Raw genomic sequence first — 21860 nt, forward strand, 5'->3', positions numbered from 1 at the left:
AGTATTTTTTTTGAAAGATGCACCTACTATCTCCTACATGCTATGTATTAAGCTGCACTTCTTAAAATTTACTTTCTGCTTCAAAGATGAAATCACTCTTTTCTATATCCCTTTCTTTTTCTGTTTTTCATGTGACTCACTTTATTATGGTATTCACTTTTTTTTTTTAACATCTTTATTGGAGTATAACTGCTTTACAATGGTGTGTTAGTTTCTGCTTTATAACAAATTGAATCAGCTATACATATACATATATCCCCATATCTCTTCCCTCTCGTGTCTCCCTCCCTCCCACCCTCCCTATCCCACCCTTCTAGGTGGTCACAAAGCACCGAGCTGATCTCCCTGTGCTATGAGGCTGCTTCCCACTAGCTATCAGTTTTTTTTTTTTTTTAGCTATCAGTTTTAGATTTGGTAGTGTATATATGTCCATGCCATGCTCTCACGTCATCCCAGCTTACGCTTCCCCTTCCCTGCGTCCTCAAGTCCATTCTCTAAATCTGTGTCTTTATTGCTGTCTTGCGCCTAAGTTCTTCAGAACCATTTTTTTTCTTTAGATTCCATATATATGTGTTAGCATATGGTATTTGTTTTTCTCTTTCTGACTTACTTCACTCTGTATGACAGACTCTAGGTCCATCCACTTCACAACAACTAGTTCAATTTCATTTCTTTTTATGGCCGAGTAATATTTCATTGTATACATGTGCCACATCTTCTTTATCCATTCATCTGTCGATGGACACTTAGGTTGCTTCCATGTCTTAGCTATTGTAAATAGTGCTGCAATGAACATTGTGCTACATGTCTTTTTTGAATTATGGTCTTCTCAGGGTATATGCCCAGTAATGGGATTGCTGGGTTGAATGGTAGTTCTATTTTTAGTTTTTTAAGGAACCTCCATACTGTTCTCCATAGTGGCTGTATCAATTTAAATTCCCAGAAACAGTGTAAGAGGGTTCCTTTTTCTTCACACCCTCTTCAGCCTTTATTGTTTGAAGATTTTTTGATGATGGCCGTTCTGACCAGTATGAGGTGATATCACATTGTAGTTTTGATTTGCATTTCTCTAATGATTAATGATGTTGAGCATCCTTTCATGTGTTCGTTGGCAATCTGTATATCTTCTTTGGAGAAATGTCTATTTAGGTCTTCTGCCCATTTTGGGATTGGGTTTTTTGTTTTTCTGATATTGAGCTGTATGAGCTGCTTGTATATTTTGGAGTTTAATCCTTTGTCAGTTGCTTCACTTGAAAATATTTTCTCCCATTCTAAGGGTTGTCTTTTCATCTTATTTATGGTTTCCTTTGCTGTGCAAAACCTTTTAAGTTTCATTAGGTCCCATTTGTCTGTTTTTGTTCTTATTTCCATTTGTCTAGGAGGTGGGTCAAAAAGGATCTTGCTGTGATTTATGTCATAGAGCTTTCTGCCTATGTTTTCCTCTAAGAGTTAGACAGTGTCTGGCCTTACGTTTAGGTCTTTAATCCATTTTCAGTTTATTTTTGTGTATGGTGTTAGGGAGTGTTCTAATTTCATTCTTTTACATGTAGCTGTTCAGGTTTCCCAACACCACTTATTGAAGAGGCTGTCTTTTCTCTGTTGTATTTTCTGGCCTCCTTTATCAAAAATAAGGTGACCATATGTACATGGGTTTATCTCTGGGCTGTCTATCCTGTTCCATTGATCTATATTTCTGTTTTTGTGCCAGTACCATACTGTCTTGATTACTGTAGCTTTGTAGTATAGTCTAAAGTCAGGGAGCCTAATTCCTCCAGCTCTGTTTATCTTTCTCAAGATTGCTTTTGCTATTCGGGTTCTTTTGTGTTTCCATGCAAATTGTGAAGTTTTTTGTTCTAGTTCTGTGAAAAATGCCATTGGTAGTTTGATAGGAATTGCATTGAATCTGTAGATTGCTTTTGGTAGTATAATCATTTTCACAATATTGATTCTTCCAATCAACGAACATGATATATCTCTCCATCTGTTTTCTTTCATCAGTGTCTTATAGTTTTCTGCATAAAGGTCTTTTTTCCCCTTAGGTAGGTTTACTCCTAGGTATTTTATTCTTTTTGTTGCAATGGTAAATGGGAGTGTTTCCTTCATTTCACTTTCCGATTTTTCATCCTTAGTGTATAGGAATGCCAGAGATTACTGTGCATTAATTTTGTATCCAGCTACTTTACCAAATTCATTGATTAGCTCTAGTAGTTTACTGGTAACATCTGTAGGATTCTCTATGTATATTATCATGTCATCTGCAAACAGTGACAGTTTTATGTCTTCATTTCCAATTTGTGTTCCTTTTATTTCTTTTTCTTCTCTGATTGCTGTGGCTAAAACTTCCAAAACAATGTTGAATAATAGTGGTGAGAGTGGGCAACCTTGTCTTGTTCCTGATCTTGGTGGAAATGGTTTCAGCTTTTCACAATTGAGGAGGATGTTGGCTGTGGGTTTGTCATATATGGCCTTTATTATGTTGAGGTCAGTTACCTCTATGCCTACTTACTGGAGGGTTTTATCATAATTGGGTGTTGAATTTTGTTAAAAAGTTTTTTCTACATCTATTGAGATGATCATATGGTTTTTATTCTTCAGTTGTTAATATGGTGTGTCACATTGATTGATTTGCATATATTGAAGAATCCTTGCATTCCTGGGCTAAACCCCACTTGATCATGGTGTATGATCCTTTTAATGTGCTCTTGGATTCTGTTTGCAAGTATTTTGTTGAGAATTTTTGCATCTATGTTCATCAGTGATATTGGTCTGTAGTTTTCTTTCCTTGTGACATCTTTGTCTAATTTTGGTATCAGGGTGATGGTGGCCTCATAGAATGAGCTTGGGAGTGCTGCTCCTCTGCTACTTAGAAGAGTTAGAGAAGGATAGGTGTCAGCTCTTCTCTAAATGTTTGATAGGATTCACCTATGAAGGCATCTGGTCCTGGGCTTTTGTTTGTTGGAAGATTTTTAATCACAGTCTCAATTTCAGTGTCTGTGATTTGTCTGTTCATATGATCTATTTCTTCCTGGTTCAGTCTCAGACGGTTGTGCTTTTCTAAGAATTTGTCCATTTCTTCCAGGTTGTCCATTTTATTGGCATAGAGTTGCTTGTAGTAATCTCTCATGATCCTTTGTATTTCTGCAGTGTCAGTTGTTACTCCTCCTTTCTCATTTCTAATTCTATTGATTTGAGTCTTCTCCCTTTTTTTCTAGATGAGTCTGGTTTATCAATTTTTTTATCTTCTCAAAGAACCAACTTTTAGTTTTATTGATCTTTGTTAACGTTTCCTTCATTTCTTTTCATTTATTTCTGACTGATATTTATGATTTCTTTCCTTCTGCTAACTTTGGGGTATTTTTGTTCTTCTTTCTCTAATTGCTTTAGTTGTAAAGTTAGGTTGTTCATTTGAGATGTTTCTTGTATCTTAAGGTAGGATTGTATTGCTATAAACTTCCCTCTTATAACTGCTTTTGCTGTTGCTGCTTTTGCCATAGGTTTTTGGGTTGTGTTTTCACTGTCATTTGTTTCTAGGTATTTTTTGATTTCCTCTTTGATTTCTTCAATGATCTCTTGGTTATTAAGTAGTGTACTGTTTAACCTCCATGTGTTTGTATTTTTTACAGATTTTTTTCCTGTAATGTATAACTAACCTCATAGCATTGTAGTCAGAAAAGATACTTGATATGATTTCAATTTTCTGAAATTTACCAAGGCTTGATTTGTGACCCAAGTTATGATTTATCCTGGAGGATGTTCCATGAGCACTTGAGAAGAAAGTGTATTCTTTTATTTTTGGATGGAATATTCTATAAATATCAATTAAGTCTATCTTGTTTAATGTATCATTTAAAGCTTGTGTTTCCTTGTTTATTTCATTTTGGTTGATGTGTCCATTGGTGAAAACTGAGTGTTGAAATCCTCTACTATTTATTACTGTCAATTTCCCCTTTGAAGGCTGTTAGCATTTACCTTATGTATTGAGTTGCCCCTATACTGGATGCATAAATATTTACAATTGTTATATCTTCTTCTTGGATCGATCCCTTGATCATTATGTAGTGTCCTTCTTTTTCTCTGTAATAGACTTTGTTTTAAAGTCTATTTTTGTCTGATATGAGAGTTGCTGTTCCAGCTTTATTTTGATTTCCATTTGCATGCAATATCTTTTTCCATCCCCTCAATTTCAGTCTGTATGTGTCCCTGGGTCTGAAGTGGGTCTTTTGTAGACAGCATATATACAGGTCTTGTTTTTGTATCCATTCAGCCAATCTTTATCTTTTGGTTGGAGCATCTAATCCATTTACATTTAAGGTAAGTTTCTATATGTATGTTCCTATTACCATCTTTGTAATTGTTTTGGGTTTGTTATTGTAGGTCTTTTCCTTCTCTGTCTTTCCTGCCTAGAGAAATTCCTTTAGCATTTTTTGTAAAGCTGGTTTGGTGGTGCTGAATTCTCTTAGATTTTGCTTGTTTGTAAAGGTTTTAGTTTCTCCGTCAAATCTGAATGAGATCCTTGCTGGGTAGAGTAGTCTTGGTTGTAGGTTTTTCTCTTTTATCACTTTAAATATGTCCTGCCATTCCCTTCTGGCTTGCAGAGTTTCTGCTGAAAGATCAGCTGTTAACCTTATGGGGATTCCTTTGTGTGTTATTTGTTGTTTTTCCCTTGCTGCTTTTAATTTTTTTTTCTTTGTATTTTATTTTTGATTGTTTGATTAATATGTGTCCTGGTGTGTTTCTCCTTGGATTTATCCTGTGTGGGACTCTGCACTTGGACTTGATTGACTATTTCCTTTCCCATGTTAGGGAAATTTTAAACTATAATCTCTTCAAATATTTTCTCAGTCCCTTCTTTCTCTCTTCTTCTTCTGGGACCCCTATAATTTGAATGTTGGTGCATTTAATGTTGTCCCAGAGGTCTCTGAGACTGTCCTCAATTCTTTTCATTCTTTTTCTTTATTCTTCTCTGCAGTAGTGATTTCCACTATTTTATCTTCCAGGTCACTTATCCATTCTTCTGTCTCAGTTATTCTGCTACTGATTTCTTCTAGAGAATTTTTAATTTCATTTATTGTGTTGTTCCTCTTTTTTTTTTTTTCTCTTTAGTTCTTCTAGGTCCTTGTTAAACGTTTCTTGTATTTTCTCCATTCTATTTCCTAGATTTTGTATAATCTGTACCATTATTGCTCTGAATTCTTTTTCAGGTAGACAGCCTATTTCATCTTCATTTGTTTGGTCTGGTGGGTTTTTACCTTGCTCCTTCATCTGCTGTGTATTTCTCTGTCTTCTCATTTTGCTTAACTTACTGTGTTTGGTGTCTCCTTTTTTCAGGCTGCAGGTTTGTAGTTCCCGTTGTTTTTGGTGTCTGCCCCCAGTGGCTAAGGTTGTTTCAGTGGGTTGTGTAGGCTTCCTGGTTGAGGGGAATAGTGCTGGTGTTCTGCTGGATGAGGCTGGATCTTGTCTTTCTGGTGGGCAGGTCTGCATCTGGTAGTGTGTTTTGGGTTGTCTGTGACCTTACTTTAGGCAGCCTTTCTGCTTGTGGGTGGGGTTGTGTTCCTGTCTTGCTTGTTGTTTGGCGTAGGGTGTCCAGCAATGTAGCTTGCTGGTCTTTGAGTGGAGCTGGGTCTTAACGTTGAGATGGAGATCTCTGGGAGATTTTCGCCATTTGATATTACTTGGAGCTGGGAGGTCTCTGGTGAACCAATGTCCTGAACTCAGCTCTCCACCTCAGAGGCACAGGCCTGACACCTGGCTGGAGTACCATGACCCTGTCATCCACCTGGCTCAGAATGAAAGGGAGAAAGAAAGAAAGAAAGAGAGAAAAAATAAAATAAAATGAAGTTATTAAAATAAAAAATAAAATATAATTCTTAAAAATTGAAAAAAATTAATAAAAAAAGAAAGAAAGAAGAGAGCAACCAATCCAAAAACCAAATCCACTAATGATAACAAGCACTAAAAACTATAATGAAACAAACAAACAACAACAATAACAAAAATAAATACAAAACAAAAAAACGAACAGACAGAACGCTAGGACAGATGGTAAAAGCTAAGCTATACAGACAAAGCACACACAGAAGCATACACATACACACTCACTGATAGAAAAAAAGGAAAACATATATATATATATATATATATATATATATATATATATATATATATATATATATACATATATCGTTGCTCCCAAAGTCCACTGCCTCATTTTGGGATGATTCATTGTCGATTCAGGTATTCCACAGATGCAGGGTACATCAAGTTGATTGTGGAGATTTAATCCACTACTCCTGAGGCTGCTGGGAGAAATTTCCCTTTCTCTTCTTTGTTCACACAGCTCCTGGTGTTCAGCTTTGGATTTGGCCTCACCTCTGCATGTAGGTCGCCTGAGGACATCTATTCCCACTCAGACAGGATGGGGTTATAGTAGCAGTTGATTAGGGTGCTCTGGCTCACTCAAGCTGGGGGGATGGAGGGGTACGTAATGTGGGGTGAGCCTGCAGTGGCAGAGGCCAGTGTGAAGTTGCAACAGCCTGAGGTGTGCTGTTTGTTCTCCAGGGGAAGTTGTACCTGGATTATGGGACCCTGGACGTGGCGGGCTGCCTAGGCTCCCAGGAGGGGACGTGTGGATAGTGATCTGTGCTTGCTTACATGCTTCTTGGTGGTGCAGCAGCAGCCTTAGCATCTCATGCCCGTCTCTGGGGTCTGCGCTGATAGCCGCGGCTCACACCCATCTCTGGAGCTCATTTAGATGACACTTTTAATACCCTCTCCTTGCACACCGTGAAACAAAGAGGCAAGAAAAAGTCTTGCCTCTCAGGCAATTCCATACTTTTTCCTGGACTCCCTCCCGGCTAGCTGTGGCGCACTAGCCCCTTTCAAGCTGTGTTCACGCAGCCAACCCCAGTTCTCTCCCTGGGATCTGACCTCCGAAACTGGATCCTCAGCTCCCAGCCCCCACCTGCCCTGGTGCGTGAGCAGACAAGCCTCTGGGGCTGGTGAGCGCTGGTCAGCAGCGATCCTCTGTGCAGGAATCTCACTGCTTTGCCCTCTGCAGCCCTGTTGCTGCACTCTCCTCTGTGGCTCTGAAGCTTCCCCTCACTCCATCTCCAACAATGAAGGGGTTTCCTAGTGTGTGGAAACCTTTCCTCTTTCACAGCTCCCTCCCACTGATGCCACTCCCATCCCTAGTCTTTTGTCTCTGTTTTTTCTTTTTTCTTTTACCCTACCCAGATACGTGAGGAGTTTCTTGCCTTTTGGAAGGTCTGAGTTCTTCTGCCAGGATTCAGTAGGTGTTCTTTAGGAATTGTTCCACATATAGATGTATTTCTGATGTATTTGTGGGGAGGAAGGTGATGTCCACTTCTTACTCTTCCTCCATCTTAAAACTCCTCTTATATCCCTTTCTTTTAGGAATCTGGTAATACTTAACCCAAGGAAAAAAATGTGTGATTTGGAGGACTAGCTGTAGGAATTCCTGAGATATTCTGTGCTTATTTTCTATCAGTTGACACTACTCAATCCATCACCTAATCAGAATCAAGTTCAACTGACAACCTCCCATCTTTTGGGTCAGAAAATTAATGTAGAGCTTTGCTAAGCATTTAGCTTTGAGGGTGTAAAGGTAAAACTTAACCAACAGGTACATGGTTGGGTTTCTAAACATACAACAGATACATATAAAGATGACAGGAAATTTCTACCAATAGATTTAAGCCCAGTTGACCCATATACACAGGAAACACAAGAAATCTCTACATTTCTTTTATATGAGATCAGTGTGCACACGACTTGCTTTTAAACTTTCTAAGGAATGGTTCATTGTATTGGTCTATGCTTGGGGTGGGATTGGGAGGGTTCGAAGGAACACTACTTTCCTACTCCTGCTAGTTTCTTAATTCTTGGGGGATCATCTTTAGTGTAACACTTCCTGCATCTCTCTAGGCTCTCACTCCTCTCTTTGGTAGGTGGAATAACTTATTTGAATGGTGAATTTGGGAGCAGAAACTAGGCACATGAAGCTCCATCCTTGTTTCTTTCTCTTTGGGCTCCATGTAGTCTGTAGGCAGCTCACTTTTTCTTGGGGAGGCATGGTGCTTTCCAGTTCTTCCCATGACTTGTAAGTATAGATCACTCTAGAATTTGATATTAGGAAGCTTTCTGGTCCACAGATATATTCTCCAATATAAGTCTTTCAGTAATAAAGGTGGTATTTTACTCTCCCAACTGTATGTTATTTCTCAGTGGGTTCAGAACATGGGTAGGGATAAGGGATGCAGTTTATCAAGCTTCCCCAACTCCAAAGGTCCAGACAAAATAGAATGCTAAAGATTGGTTTAATAAATGTCTTCAGTATTTTGTTATTATAACAAACGTCTTACTTCTTCAAGTCTACAAAGCACAAAATATGTTTAAAGTCCAGTGAGAGTTTTGTTTACACATAACTTCCTGTAAAAAGAATCAGGAAGCTCAAAAAGCTGTTTGACTCTTAACTAGATAGATATTTAGAACTAGGACTGGCAACTTGATGTTAAAGAATAGTTCTATTCTCCTTTGAAGCAGAGTTCAGATTAAAAGACCCCTTGAGGTTTATTTTAGGTCTATGAATTTATTGATAACTGTAGTTTTTCAGCACATGAACAATACTGAAAATAAGCAAGTTTAAATTCTTATGATAAAACATCTCCACTCCCCCTGAATGTACATTTTCCTCGCTGATAGTAAAATCAGATGATGAATGTAATTGTTCTCTGCATTGAAACCAAGTATTGGTTTTCATTATTCGGGTAACGTTCTTTGCCTTAGGGTCATATTCAAATTGCTTTGATCTACGGAAGAAATAGAAGAATCCTAGAGAGAGAGAATCATGATTAGTTACTTTGCACCACTATACAATGATTCCACACTTTAAAATTTTATGAATATAGAATAAAATAACTGAACATTATATGGAGAGAAAAGAAATGTGTAACTATATAGATACATATATAGATACATTTTACTCTGCTCAGTCACATGAGAAATATTATTTTTATTTCCCTGAAAAAAAAGCCAAGGTATGAAACATGAGTTTCAAGGGCTTACTACCTTTCTAGTCAGACTGTGGTTTATGCCAGAGGTTCTCAAACTAGGTTTCAAAAAAGTGTCTCAGAGAGGGGGAGAAATGTGAGTATGGCCTTGGTCCCTACATCCTCATTTTCCTAGTGTTGCTCTGGTTAATCTGTTTTAGTTTTTGAGGTTCCATGTTAGATTTCACAAGAATAACAGATGGTGTTACTCAAAAACATGTTTAGACTCCTGCTTACTGCATGGTCTGGTTTGTTGTCTCTGAAGATATAGTAGCTGAACTGATGCATTAAATTGCTTGAGGTTCTTTTAAGACTATAGATTCCTGGATCTTACCCACAATCCTACTGCCTCAGAAACTCTAAGGAACTTGTAGTTTCATAACCCCAAGCTGTGTATATTAAACTATGTACATTAAGATTGAGAATCACTGTTCACTTCACGTGCTTAGTCATTTTTCACACTTAAACCTCTTCGGGGGTATCTTTATAAGGTATCTTGGATCAGTGATAATTAATTTTGGTACTTTTTGCAGTTTTGAAATAGTATGACAGAGAATATAATTCAGAACTTACTATTCAGTTTTTGATAAGGCCCTCAGATTAAAGTTTATTATTATTTACATGTACTCTAGAGTAATAAAATGACATTAAAATTGAAACATTTAAGATTTCATGCTGTCTTATTTCACAGTCAGCAAAGTCTTCCAAGTATCCTTATAGTCAGGCACTTACCTTTATGTTGGAAAGCAGCATCCACTTGGAGACCAATTCCTGGAAAGTATTTTACCACCCTGTGTGGATACCCTTTGTCCATGGTTTGGGTAACTTCGTCATACCTGGAGACATGGATTTGAAAAGTTTTCAGGAGATCTTAGTTTTGGAGGGGGAGGGCTTAATTTTTTACTGCCTCCTTGGAGTCAAGCAAAGATGTAGAAAAAAAAAGTAGTCCTACTGGAAGAAAATGAGTTGGATGAATAATAAAATAAAAATGGCAAAGATTATGTTTGGTTAAATCACTTATAATGTCTTGAAAGCAAGGAATTATGAGGGGAAAAAGCCACATAATTTGCCGGATTGATGCTATTCTCTGGAACTGTTAAATCAAAATAAGAGCTCATCCTGGAGTTTCAAAGATTTTGACTAGATATGTTTGTCATTGGTGGTTTGGTTGGCATCACCAGCTTTATGATTTTATCTTTATTTTTTTAACTTGGAGAAAGATCTTTGAACTGATTGAAACATTCTTTTGTTTGGCGAATGCCATCCACCTGAGATTGCCTTCAAGATAACACTTTAGGAACACTGTAGGTTAATTTTATTTTTGCCCATGTTAAAGGGAAGCTATCTGGATATTTTTTTCCAGAGTAAAACAAAGGGTCAATTGTCTGTAGACTTGCCTCCAGCACCAAATGCCCACAAAGAAGTAGGTTTTTCTTGTGTTTCGATCACAGACAGCTGCATCAATTTTCTTCACACGTCTTGGAAAGCCGAGTATATGGATGGATTTGGGATAATCTGGCAAGACAGCATATCCTCTGATCATCCAGAAGTTTTCATCTAGGAAGAGAGAAAGTGATTATCTTCTGATTTATCTCCTAAAGGGAGAAATAGCTGTCTTAAGAAGTTTGAAAATAATTAGATGCTTAGTTCCTTTCAGGTTCAATGCTTAGAGATTTAGTAATCTTATGTCTCCATTTATTCTTACTGCTTTCTTTAGCTGCTTATGTCATTAACATTACACAAGTAATATATACCTATAGTTAGTAGTGTGCATACCCATGTCAATTGAATTCATTGTATTAATTCTTTCCAACTCTGACAAAACATTCAAGTATATTTGGACATGTTCTCCTAAATTTCAGCACCCAAGTGTTCTCAAAGGCAAGTAATCTGGTGAAATCCATGTAAAAAGTAGGGTTGCTAATTTGAATATTAGATACCAATTGAATCTGAATTTCAAATAAACAATGACTAATTTTTGGTATAAGTGTATCCAAAATATTGCAAAGGACATACTTATACTAAAAAATTATTTTGTTGTTTGTCCAAAATTCAAAGCATCTTTTATTTTTATTTGCCACATCTAACAACCCTAGTAAAAAGGGAACACAGAAGAGAAATGGGTTACCTTTATTTTTCAGAAAAAAAAACTTTTTAGTTTTTGTTATACAGTTTTCTTTTCTCCTGTGCTGTTGGGATGGTGTTTATCTTCACAACCACTGAGAATCCTTGGATAGTTATTCTTTACAATAGGAACCTCAGGTCAGGGCAGAAGCCCTGTCTATTTTGCTCATTCATGAAGATTATATTCCTTGCACTAAAATACCCACTGAACAGTTCAGGCATCCAGAGGGAGAAGAGGAATAATGATGGGTAAAATTACCTTTAAAAACCAGAATCTTGTCTTTGGGGTTCTCATATGCAGCTTGAATATCAGCTGGCAGAGATGGCCAGAATGAAGAGATCAATTCAAATTCAACATCAGTGATATCATAGTAGATCCTCCATAGATGCCTGTGTTAGACAGAAAACCATACTTTATACACAGTGTATATATATCTATTTCAATGAAAATGCTGCAAACTGACACTTGTCCCTTATCTAATTGGTTGATATTTTCCTCAAACAATTTATGGCATTAATACAAATTTCCACAGCAAATTTAAACGGTTATGAGTTCAATTCTACCCTTTGGACTACCAAGGTCAGGACATGACTTTGTGCCCACTCTTTTGGGAACTTAGGGTAGCAAAATACCCATGGAAATCTCATAAATAGTTCTCAGTGTGCTCAATCACCTCATTTTTGCCAAAGCAGCAATTCCCAACATTCTAAACAAATACCAAGCCATCTAAGAAGAATTTTTTGGTGCTGATGTTTGCTAGAATAAAGAAATGTTATTATTTTTGCATAGCTAAATATTTCCTCAGATTTCCCTTCTGGCTGTAAAGTTCTGAGCCTATGAGGAGGACTTGAAAAGTCCGTATAGTCCATTTTCCTTCCCATGCTGTCTACCCATCCCTGACAAGTGGTCTCTCAGCCTCGACTATTAAGAGCATGGTAGTGACAGCATGTAATTACAGTGCTACATAGTTGTGGGTGGCAGGAGTCTGATTTCAGATATTCTTTTCTTTTGCCCCTATATCCTTGTCAGTTGGTGTATGTCTTGATACTCTGTTCTGAAAATATGGTCATGGTATACATAATTGACACACCATGTTGCAAGTTAAGTGCAGTAAATTATATATAGTGAGAGAAGAGATTTCCTACCACAGCTAACATTGTTGATTCCGCTTCAGGGAAAGGTCTGTTGATGCGTATTTAACAATTGGCTCTCCAGGTAGGAAAAAAAACCTAATTTTTATCATTTGATGATTTCCAGGGTGTAAATACTCCAACCATGGCCAGTTTCAAGCTACCAAAGTGATGTGAACCAGTTTACAAAATTCTTGAAAATTTAACAATTGGATCCTGAAATGGTATAAGCCACCTCCAACACACCACCAGGAGTGGTGTGTTATTTTAGCTAAGAAGTCACTGAAAGTAGACTCTGTTTCAATGGCAATTTAAAAATTTGCTTAAAAACATTTAAAAATTAATTTATCAAACAAGTAAGAGATATGTGCACAGAATAAAACATTCAAACAATATGGGCAGTTATAAAACGAAAAGTAAAGGCACATATTCTCACTACCCCCACAGCTCTCTTATCCCCAAATCTCTTGAAAAGAAAAATCTTCATAGGAAGTTGAGGTGTTTAAGGGAATGGGTTTACCTGCCTTTAAAGAACATTACTTCTCTGCGGAAAGTGGTGATAGCATCAAAAGTCAAATCGGGGTCACAGGCATGGGGTACAGTGGGTCCCTTTGGCTTAGTAGGTGTCTTAGGTGGACTTCCTTTGATGAGAAAAGAAATACCTTAGTGAATTAAGAAGGCATGTAGAAATACCTACAGAAGGATCTTACCCAAGAGAATATTTTCTTCATGATAATATTTCAAGAAGTGATTTTTCTCAACTTCCTTCCTGTAAGGCTGTCAATTCAGTTCACATATATTCAGATTCGTTGCTCACCATAGATGGATTGTATTCCATTGATATCATCCTGAGAAAGTGGGTATTTGCTAGGATCCAGGGAGACATAATTTGGGAACATCAAAGCTGTTTGATCATTGGTGTGAGAGAGCCCCAGTGAATGACCAAATTCATGAGCAGCCACAAGAAACAAGCTGAATCCTTAACAAAAACAGGGAAAACATGAGTACATTAGTCATTCAGAAGGAGAATGATTGCATCTGAAATTAGGAAGTAACTGAAGGGAATGAAGAAAAGGCTTGCCAAACAGCAGATAATTCTTATAACATATTCACCATCATTTATCTGGGAAATATTTCAAGACTGATAATTGGTATTAGTCACATCATGGAGAAATATAACCCAGAGTTAACAGATGGCAGGAAACAGGTGTCTCAGAAATGGATAGTAGTAAAAAAAAGAGAGAGAGAGAGAGAGAGAGAGAGAGAGAGAAGCCGCCAGTCTTTGGTTGTTTTTAGGCTGCTGAATGTGATCATATTTCTCCTACCTATATTATTCAGAGGTTCTCCGTTGGCTGTAGGATCAAGTCCAAATACCTAAACATGGCCTTCCATGAACGAGTCCCTGCTTTTTTTCCCAGCCTCATATTTTATTTTCACATTCCATGAGCTAGCCATATTGAATCATTTGCATTTCTCGTCTATGCCATGTTCTTTCTAATCTCTGTGTCTCCATATCTCCATCCCTTCTGCCCAGCGTATTACTTTCTCACCCCCCTTTCTCCCCGCTATCCTATGTATTCCTCAGGAATCCCCCTAGAGCCATCTCCCTCATGAGGCTTCTCTTATTCCCCAGCTCCTATCCAGGTTGACTTAATTGCACCTCTCTCGGCTTCTGTAGACTCAGTGCTTAATTCTGTCTTTGCAGATAAGTACTGCATTGTCTATTTCTTTCACCAAGCTGTGTACCCTTTCGGTACAGGGACCATGTCTTAATCATCTTTTATTCCTGGTGACTGAGAAACTGCTTAGTGATGGTTGCTGGATATCCAGGTTTTTATGTGGATGATCGAATGGTTAGCTGTGCCTCCTATACAAGACCATAGTACTCTGTACTTTACCACACCAGAAGTTGTACCATGCATGGTTGGACTTGCCTTTTTATTTCTCTGTCTCTCCCACAGTCTGTAAGTTTCTAAGTATATAAAAGACTGTCCTTGGAGTTGCAACTAAGCCTATGGACATGAAGGAAAAGACTGAGCCTTTTGTTATGGCGCTTTGTCCAGTGATGTTTGCACAAAACGAACATGGAATGGCAAAAAATTATTTCATGGACGTTCATGCTTTTCTGCTCTGGCTTTTGCTGCTGGCAATATCACTGCATGTGCTTTTGGATGGGGATGGGACAAGTGACTCTTTAAAAAAGTAATTCAAACTCAGATCATCTGAATGAAGTCCAAACATTTATCGTGGCTTTCAAGACCTTCTATAAAGGATTCTAATCTGAATCCTATTCACCATTTTAGCCTTCTGTTCCACCACAATTCTAATACTTGGGTTGGTTGGGTTATTCTGTCTAGAACTGTTTACTCCACTTTGTCTTCAGAGTTCCTGCAGAGCCTTCAGGTCTCAGGTTTGGCATCACTTCCTCCCTGACCTCTGTAAATGGATTGGAGTTTATCTTATGTGCTCCTATTACATTGCCATAGTTCCCTTTATCCCACGGTTGATCATACTAATTTTAATTGCCATTTGGTAGAGTGTGTCCTCTAGACTGTAAACCCCTGGAGGGCAGGGTCTATGTCTTGTACACTATTGTATATTCCATTTCTATTGCAGAGCGTGAGTCAGAGTAGATGTTGAGTAAAGATTTGTCGCGTGACTTCATTTATCAAATATTTGTAGAGTGTCTCTCACGTGCTGACAATATTATAGGCTGTATGATACTGTAGAAAAAAAGACAACATTGCTGTCTTCTTGGAGATGTGACTAAATGGATACATTGATACATAATACATGAGTACCTTTGTGAATAGTTTTTCCTTCTCCTAGAAATCACTCTATCTAATCATCATCATTATCATTAATACTAATAATCACCAACATAATCATCAGTGTCAAACACTTTCTGAATGTTTGCTAAAGGCAAGTGCTTTGCAAGGTGTTTTCACCTTTATTACAGATAACATGTGTCATCTTCCTGCAGGTAAGGTCTGCCAAGCCACAGACCACTGCTCTTCTCCATCCCAACACTGCATCTGTAGCAGTCTCTGAGGTTTGTTTCAGTTGTTTAGTACATATGTGTGCGTAGAACATTTACATTCACATACAGGCTTGACACTGACCTCACTTTGGGAGATTCTCAGGAAAGCCTCTCTATGTGCACAAATTCCTCTGACATCACCACGCAGTGACTGTCCTTCCCTTAGGAAACAGTGGGATTAGCAGATGACGGTTGTCTATTGCTTTTAAGGAAGTTACACTAAGACTTTTGTGCCCTTTCCATAGAGAGAGCTTACATATACGTAAAGAAGGTAATCATATATTATACATTATTGCCAAATTTTCTATTTAAAAAATCTGATTGGAGGTCACATATGCTTGAGATTTTATGTTTTTATTAGAGAACAGGAAGGCATTTTCCCTTCTACGTCAGTGAGGTAAGAGTTATATGATTGGGCATCCCCCAGGGCCAAAAATTTCAAAGCTGAGGGAATGTAGCAAAGTAGTTAGAAGATAACCCATTTTAGTATTGTTGCCTGGCTATCCACCCATAACTTGGTGGAGGGCTATATTTATCCTCTGCTTTGCTCAAGCAAGTTTTGCCAACTTGAGGCCCAGATCAAATTGGACTTTTTTGTAATCGACCCCACACATCCCCTTTGGCTAGGGGCCTGTTGCAGTATGCGTAATAGTAATTTTACTACTAAGTATTGGAATTAATAGGGATAAAATGACAGTGAAACTTTCATATCTACCTCTAGATATGAAAGTAAATCCTGGCTGACAAAGTGGAGTCATTCTGACTTTGGTGAGCACTAAGATATTTCCTGTAACTGCCTGATTGGACATATCCACACTGCCTTTAGGCCAAATCCAGAGAAATATTGGGACATGTTTCAGCAGGAGATACAGACATGGTCCATTCAACTATTCTGTTGTTTGGGTCATGGTGTCACCCCACCCCTTTCATTTTCTTGTCTTTGATGTAACTCACGTGGCAGTGGCAGCAACCAATTCCAGACTTCCCCGGTACCTGAAGTTCAGCCAGCACTGAGTTCTTTACCCTCTTTGTTTCCTAGCTCTTGGAAAAACAATTACATCACATGATCAGACTTAGCAAGGAGTGGCCACGCATCATTTTGAGTCACTGGCTTTCAGTTTTGCAGAAACTGTAAAACTGACCCACAGACTGTCTGGAGTTACTTGGTCAGGACTGAATTGTGGCCTTGCATACCATCCACCAGAGAGACACAGCCTCCACTTTCCTGGGACCTGGGAAACCAGATGCCAGACCCAAGATGATTGTAGTCAATGATAGAAAAAAAGAGTGGGAGAACACGAGAGTCTACTCAACCTGCTCCTTCATTTGAGGCACATATTTTTACTATAGTAAAGTTTTGTTTTTTGTTTGAAAAGTAATAAAATATCTCTTATTTTAGTGCCAGGGAGGCCCATGAAAAGAAATAAAATCAACCCACTTAGTCTGAAGAAATAAGTCAAGTATAAAGACCAGGGTCTAATACCCTGGCAGACAGGCAAGAGCTAGAAGAGGTTCATGCATATAAACAGACTTCCTATGGGTCATGAACCCACACAGCATCCTTCAATCACTAACTTAGAATCACCACCTCCCCAGAGTCTTCTTTCAGTCCTCAAGCCAGAGATGACTTCTGCCATGGGTATAACAGACAGCACAGTCTGCCTTGTATGGTGGTGAGTGGGTCTAGGCTTTATACATCACACAAGATCATGAACATCTGAAGAGCTGGAACTTTTCGAGTACAACTTTGTGGTCTGTACAACACCTTGCACAGTTCCAGGCACATAGTGGCCCTTCAGGCATTGTGGGTATATGAATGAACATCTGAGTAAAGGAAGAATGTTCTGATCATAACCGGATTAGCAACTTTATGAAGATGTTGTGTGGATAAGGCTCTGAACTGGACAAGCACAATGGTTTGAACAGACATTGGACACTTTCTTCAACGTCATCTGGAATATGAAAAATCGTAGGGAAATTGGGAAGTAAAAAGCAACTAGCTGCAAAACTATTCCTTTAGGAATTTGTATGAATAACAAAATTTTGTTCATAAAGAAAATTGGGCTCACCTGCTCCATCCTTGGTCCAGTTTTCATCCTCATCAAAGTGAGTGTCTCCACCCAGACCCAGACCAGGAGGAAAGGCATGGCCAAGGACTCCCAAGGGGCCATCAAAATAACGAGGACACCAACCATGGACTGAGATACAATTCATGGGGGGAAAAAGGATCAGCATCTTCAAAGCTCCTGGGATGAAAATAGCCATATAGCTTTCTCTGCTGAAAACCTTACCTCGGGTCCTAAAGGCAATCATGATGTCTGCAATCCCTTTGGAAATCTTGGTGAATATTAGTGGAGTAACTTTGCTCCACACTTCTAAACCTTTTTGGATAGCCTCATCCACATCAGCTCGTGCCATATCTGGAGTGTAGTTTATGATTCTTAGAAATTAACAAAAATATATCAATTGGTGGTTATACATGCATGTAAACACATACTATGGAAAGAAAATAATTTCTATGTCATCAATTATATGCGGCAGTAACTTTTGGTACGGTGCTATTGCTACATTTGTACACTACTTTACTATTTAAATAAGGTACTTTTACGTATGCTATATAATTCAATCTTTCATTTGCCCTATTCATCAGGTAGTATTATCACACTTTAACAAATGAGGATCAAAGAGGTTAAATGATTTCCCTAAGATCACATCTTAAGTGGGAGATCATTAATCTCATGTATGTGTTTGCTGTGTATATGACTGTATTATAAATATCTTCTAAAAAGAATTGAGATTTATTTTCTCAAACGACTTGTAGAAATCAGTCTTATGCATGTGTCATATATTAAGAGTCTCACTTGAAAGCCACAAAGAGTTTGTTACTCAGGAAAATATCTCCCTTAATTTATATTCCCTATCTTGATAAACGTATTTTTATCTCAATCCCTAAGGCTCAGTAAGATGAAGGAAGAACTATCAGAAGGACTCTTTAGGGCCAGCCAGGAAGGCTCTAGAGCAGTGGTCAAAGTCACTGACTCTATCTCAGGTCACAGGTGCACTTCATCTTCTTTCTGCCAATAAGCCAGCTCCCTGTCCTTGAGATGTCTGGGGTCCACCTTAGATTTGACAATCTGACTCACACACCTCTGACATGAACTGGTTGTGCTCCAGGGTCTTCCCATTTTCCCTTGAGCACACTTCATTTGTACCTTTAAGCATCTGCAATCAGAAGGCAGATCCTGGTCCTGAGCTTTTATAGAGGTGGCAGAGGCTAGAGATTAGAGCATATCTGCCAGAGCCAGTCTGCTGAGAAGAGCTGTGTAAAATGGCCTATGGTAAATAAGCTTTTGTTTCTCTGTGTTTAAGGTGGTAATAGCAGTGATGCCTATGTCACAAATTTCTTGGGAGGACGGAATAAATAAAATCTATCAAGTGCTGTGCACACAGGAAGTGCTCGGTAAAATAAACTATTATTATTTTTGTTCCTTAGAGATTATTTTCATGTTCCTTTAGATTAGGGGCAGTAGCATTACCTGTATGTGAGATTGTATTTCTTCCACCCAGGGAGAGTGTAGCCATACTGACCCACATCAGGCACCCCACACCTGGGTGTCTTCATGATCTCAAGAGTATTTGAGTCCAGTTTTCCAGTCACTGTCAATCCGAAAAATGCTTGCATTTCACGAATTTTCTTGTCTATGACACTTCTGTTCTTGCTTTGAACAAGATGACTCCCTTCTATTTCAAGAGAGTAGAACTGGTTGAGATATGCCTGACCAAAAAGACAAAAAAAGGCACAGACTACAGGAGAGCAGATCTCCCTCTCAGGAGAAAACAAAATTTTCTGCAATCCTTTTTGGCAGTAGGAGGGAAAAAGGAAATAAGTAACAAGGGAAAGGAAGGAGTGAGAGAAGAAAGAAGAGAGGAAGAAAACAAAGAAGAAAGCAAAGAGTCACCCTGTGTTTTCAGTTTTCAAGAACTCATTGAGCTATGTGTGACCAGAACTGGCTAAACCCATATAGCCCATGAGACTCCGAACTTCCACAGAAGAGAAGCAAGCTTCTTCTGTGTGTTAAATTATCTTGTGTCTTACATATTGTTGCTGTTACTTTCATTTTGGTGTTTCCTTGAAACAAATTCTAGAGGAGATGTGATTATCCATTTTTCAAATGTAAATAATTTCACCAAATATGGCAAATTGGACTGATTTTTACAGGGAATCTCCAAAACAATGTGTTTTTCATACATACAGGGATAAGTGGCTCCAAAATATAGTTGGGTTCTCCTGGTTGGTATTCAAATGCTTTTATGGAGACCTCCATTCTTTCAGGGCTGACCCTTTCTACTCTCACTATCTCTTCACTTGTAACTATTGCTTAAAGTTGTAGCAAATCCTGCCTGTCCTCCACCCCACCCCTACTCTCCACCCCTCAAATTTCCTTGATGTCCTTAGAGCCAAGGAAAGGAAAAGCATCTCCTCACAAGAAAGTTCAGGACTCTTTGGTAGGAACTAGCTGTCTTTTTAAGTCCCAATGCAATCAATAAAGTAAAAGTTTTATTGATAGTCATTAATAATATTTATTGAGACAGTACCTGAGCCAGTTGCATACTTTCTTCATATTGCATCTTTCGGTCTGTTGGAAATGCAGGAGAAAATGTTACAAGGACCAAAAATAAAAGAAGCCTCTTCATTCTTGTCTCTCTTCAGTTGAAGCCTTGTCCTGTTTGCATAGAATTTAGAAAATAATAGTGAGACGTGGCGTGAGTTGACTTGTATCATCCTTTGATTAAAAACAGAAAAGGACATTTGCCATGGGGTGTGTCATGATATGCTTTTTTTTTCTTAGGGTAACTTGATTTTGCAATCATGATCTACAATTGTTTGGTAAACACAGTCATTGTTCATTATTGAATTCAAAATAATATAAAGTCAGCCTCCAAGTTACTTTTGTCCTTGCAGAGTTGAAGGTTTTCTTATCCGTAAATTCTTGCGAGTTTATGAAATAATCTTCCTTTGAATGAAAGCCCAAAATATTTGTATAAAAAGACAATTTTCTTTGTAAAAAAATTTTATCTTTTTTGAAATCACCTGTTATGTTTGCAAAATTGTAATTTGTTGCTTTTTCTGAGAAATACAATTTCATCTGTTGTCTTGCTCTTGATACAGATACTTTCTGCATTCTAACAAACAAGCCATGTCTGTTTCTCAAAAAAAAAAAGTATGGTGTCATGAAAAGACAATTGATTCAAGAATCAGATTATCCTAATTAACTGGGTAAACATCAGATGTTTACCAAGCACTTTCTATTTTCCTGTCACACTAAGATACTGTTCCAATCTTGTTGGAGAATTCAGACATATACAGAGACTAATGCCGGATAAAATGACAAAAGTAGCAAAATGCATGTGAAGATTCTAGAGACTGAGAAGGGTCAAAAGGTAAAGAGATCACTACAGATGTGTGTGGCCTAAAGGCTTCAAGCAAGTGGAGCTTGCACTGGCTCTTGAAGAACGTGTAGGAGATTTGGTTTTCACAGTGGAAAGGAGAAGGCATATGAGTGGAGGGAGGCCACAGGAAACAGGTACCATGGTGGAAATGAGCTGTAGGAAATCTGTCCTGACTGGAGCAAATATATGTGTAGATAGCCATGGGAAATAGGGATGGAGGGTCTAAGAAAGTGTGCAAGGAAAATGCATGTTTCTAATCTTTTCGTATCTAGAATGCCATTCATTCCATCCTCACACTTGACTGAGAGTGTTTCTGGTTATGGAATATCAGGCTGAAATAAATCTCCCTTAGAATTTTGAAGTTACTGTTCCATTGTTTTCTAGAATCTAGTATTGTTGTTGAAAAGACTTTGATTCTTGATATTTTTCTTTTTTCTTCTGAAAACTTTTGAAAGTCTCTTTAACCAGATATTCTGAAGTTTTATAATGATGTCTCTTAATGTGAGTCTTTTTGCATTAACATTGTTTGTCAGTAAGAGAGCTCTTTCATTATGAAAATTTTAATTCAAGGAAGCTTTCCTCTATTATTTCTTTGATAATTTCTTTCCACCCAGTTTCCTCTTTCTCTTTCTGGAATACATATCTACTGGAACTCTTGGATTAAATCTCTGTGTTTTCAATATATCCTTTACTATTTTCCATCAACTTTATTTCCAGCTCACCTACTGAGTTTCTTATTTCAGTTATATTTTTAATTTCCAAGAGCTCTTTCTAGTTCTCTGAGTATACTTTTTTGTATTTTGTTAATGTTTTTTGGATGTAAAATATGTCTTATTTTTAAAGAATGTTAAGGGGTTTTTTTGTTGTTTATTTTGACATTCTCTTTTGCTCCCAGGACTGTCTCTATTTCTTCAAAGTTTCTTTTTTGGCGTCTGTTTTTGACATTAGAAGCTTTTAAAAAAATGTTTGGATATGTTGTACTCTGCAATCTGTTTAAGATTGAGAGACAGGAAAGCTGACTGGAAACTATGTGTGCACTGACAGGG

The 21860-nt window shown here is 37.9% G+C and overlaps 1 protein-coding gene across 1 annotated transcript in view; it reads right to left on the minus strand.

Annotated features, from left to right (window-relative positions):
- Positions 1–8608: 8608 nt before the first annotated feature.
- Positions 8609–21860, minus strand: part of LOC307190425 (uncharacterized protein) — a gene marked incomplete at its 3' end in the record, with an annotated part of 107967 nt that continues 94715 nt past the window's right edge. The window contains exons 22-31 of the mRNA XM_079929585.1: positions 19960–20068; positions 18900–19138; positions 17655–17803; positions 17433–17561; positions 13141–13302; positions 12844–12964; positions 11452–11582; positions 10466–10625; positions 9801–9904; positions 8609–8850 (exon numbers count right to left, since the gene is read on the minus strand). Of these exons, the coding sequence (XP_079785711.1) occupies positions 8609–8850; positions 9801–9904; positions 10466–10625; positions 11452–11582; positions 12844–12964; positions 13141–13302; positions 17433–17561; positions 17655–17803; positions 18900–19138; positions 19960–20068 (1546 nt within the window). The remainder of the gene's footprint in view (positions 8851–9800; positions 9905–10465; positions 10626–11451; positions 11583–12843; positions 12965–13140; positions 13303–17432; positions 17562–17654; positions 17804–18899; positions 19139–19959; positions 20069–21860) is intronic.

This window comes from Stenella coeruleoalba (assembly GCF_951394435.1).
Source record: "Stenella coeruleoalba genome assembly, chromosome: 8".
Lineage (NCBI taxonomy): Eukaryota > Metazoa > Chordata > Mammalia > Artiodactyla > Delphinidae > Stenella > Stenella coeruleoalba.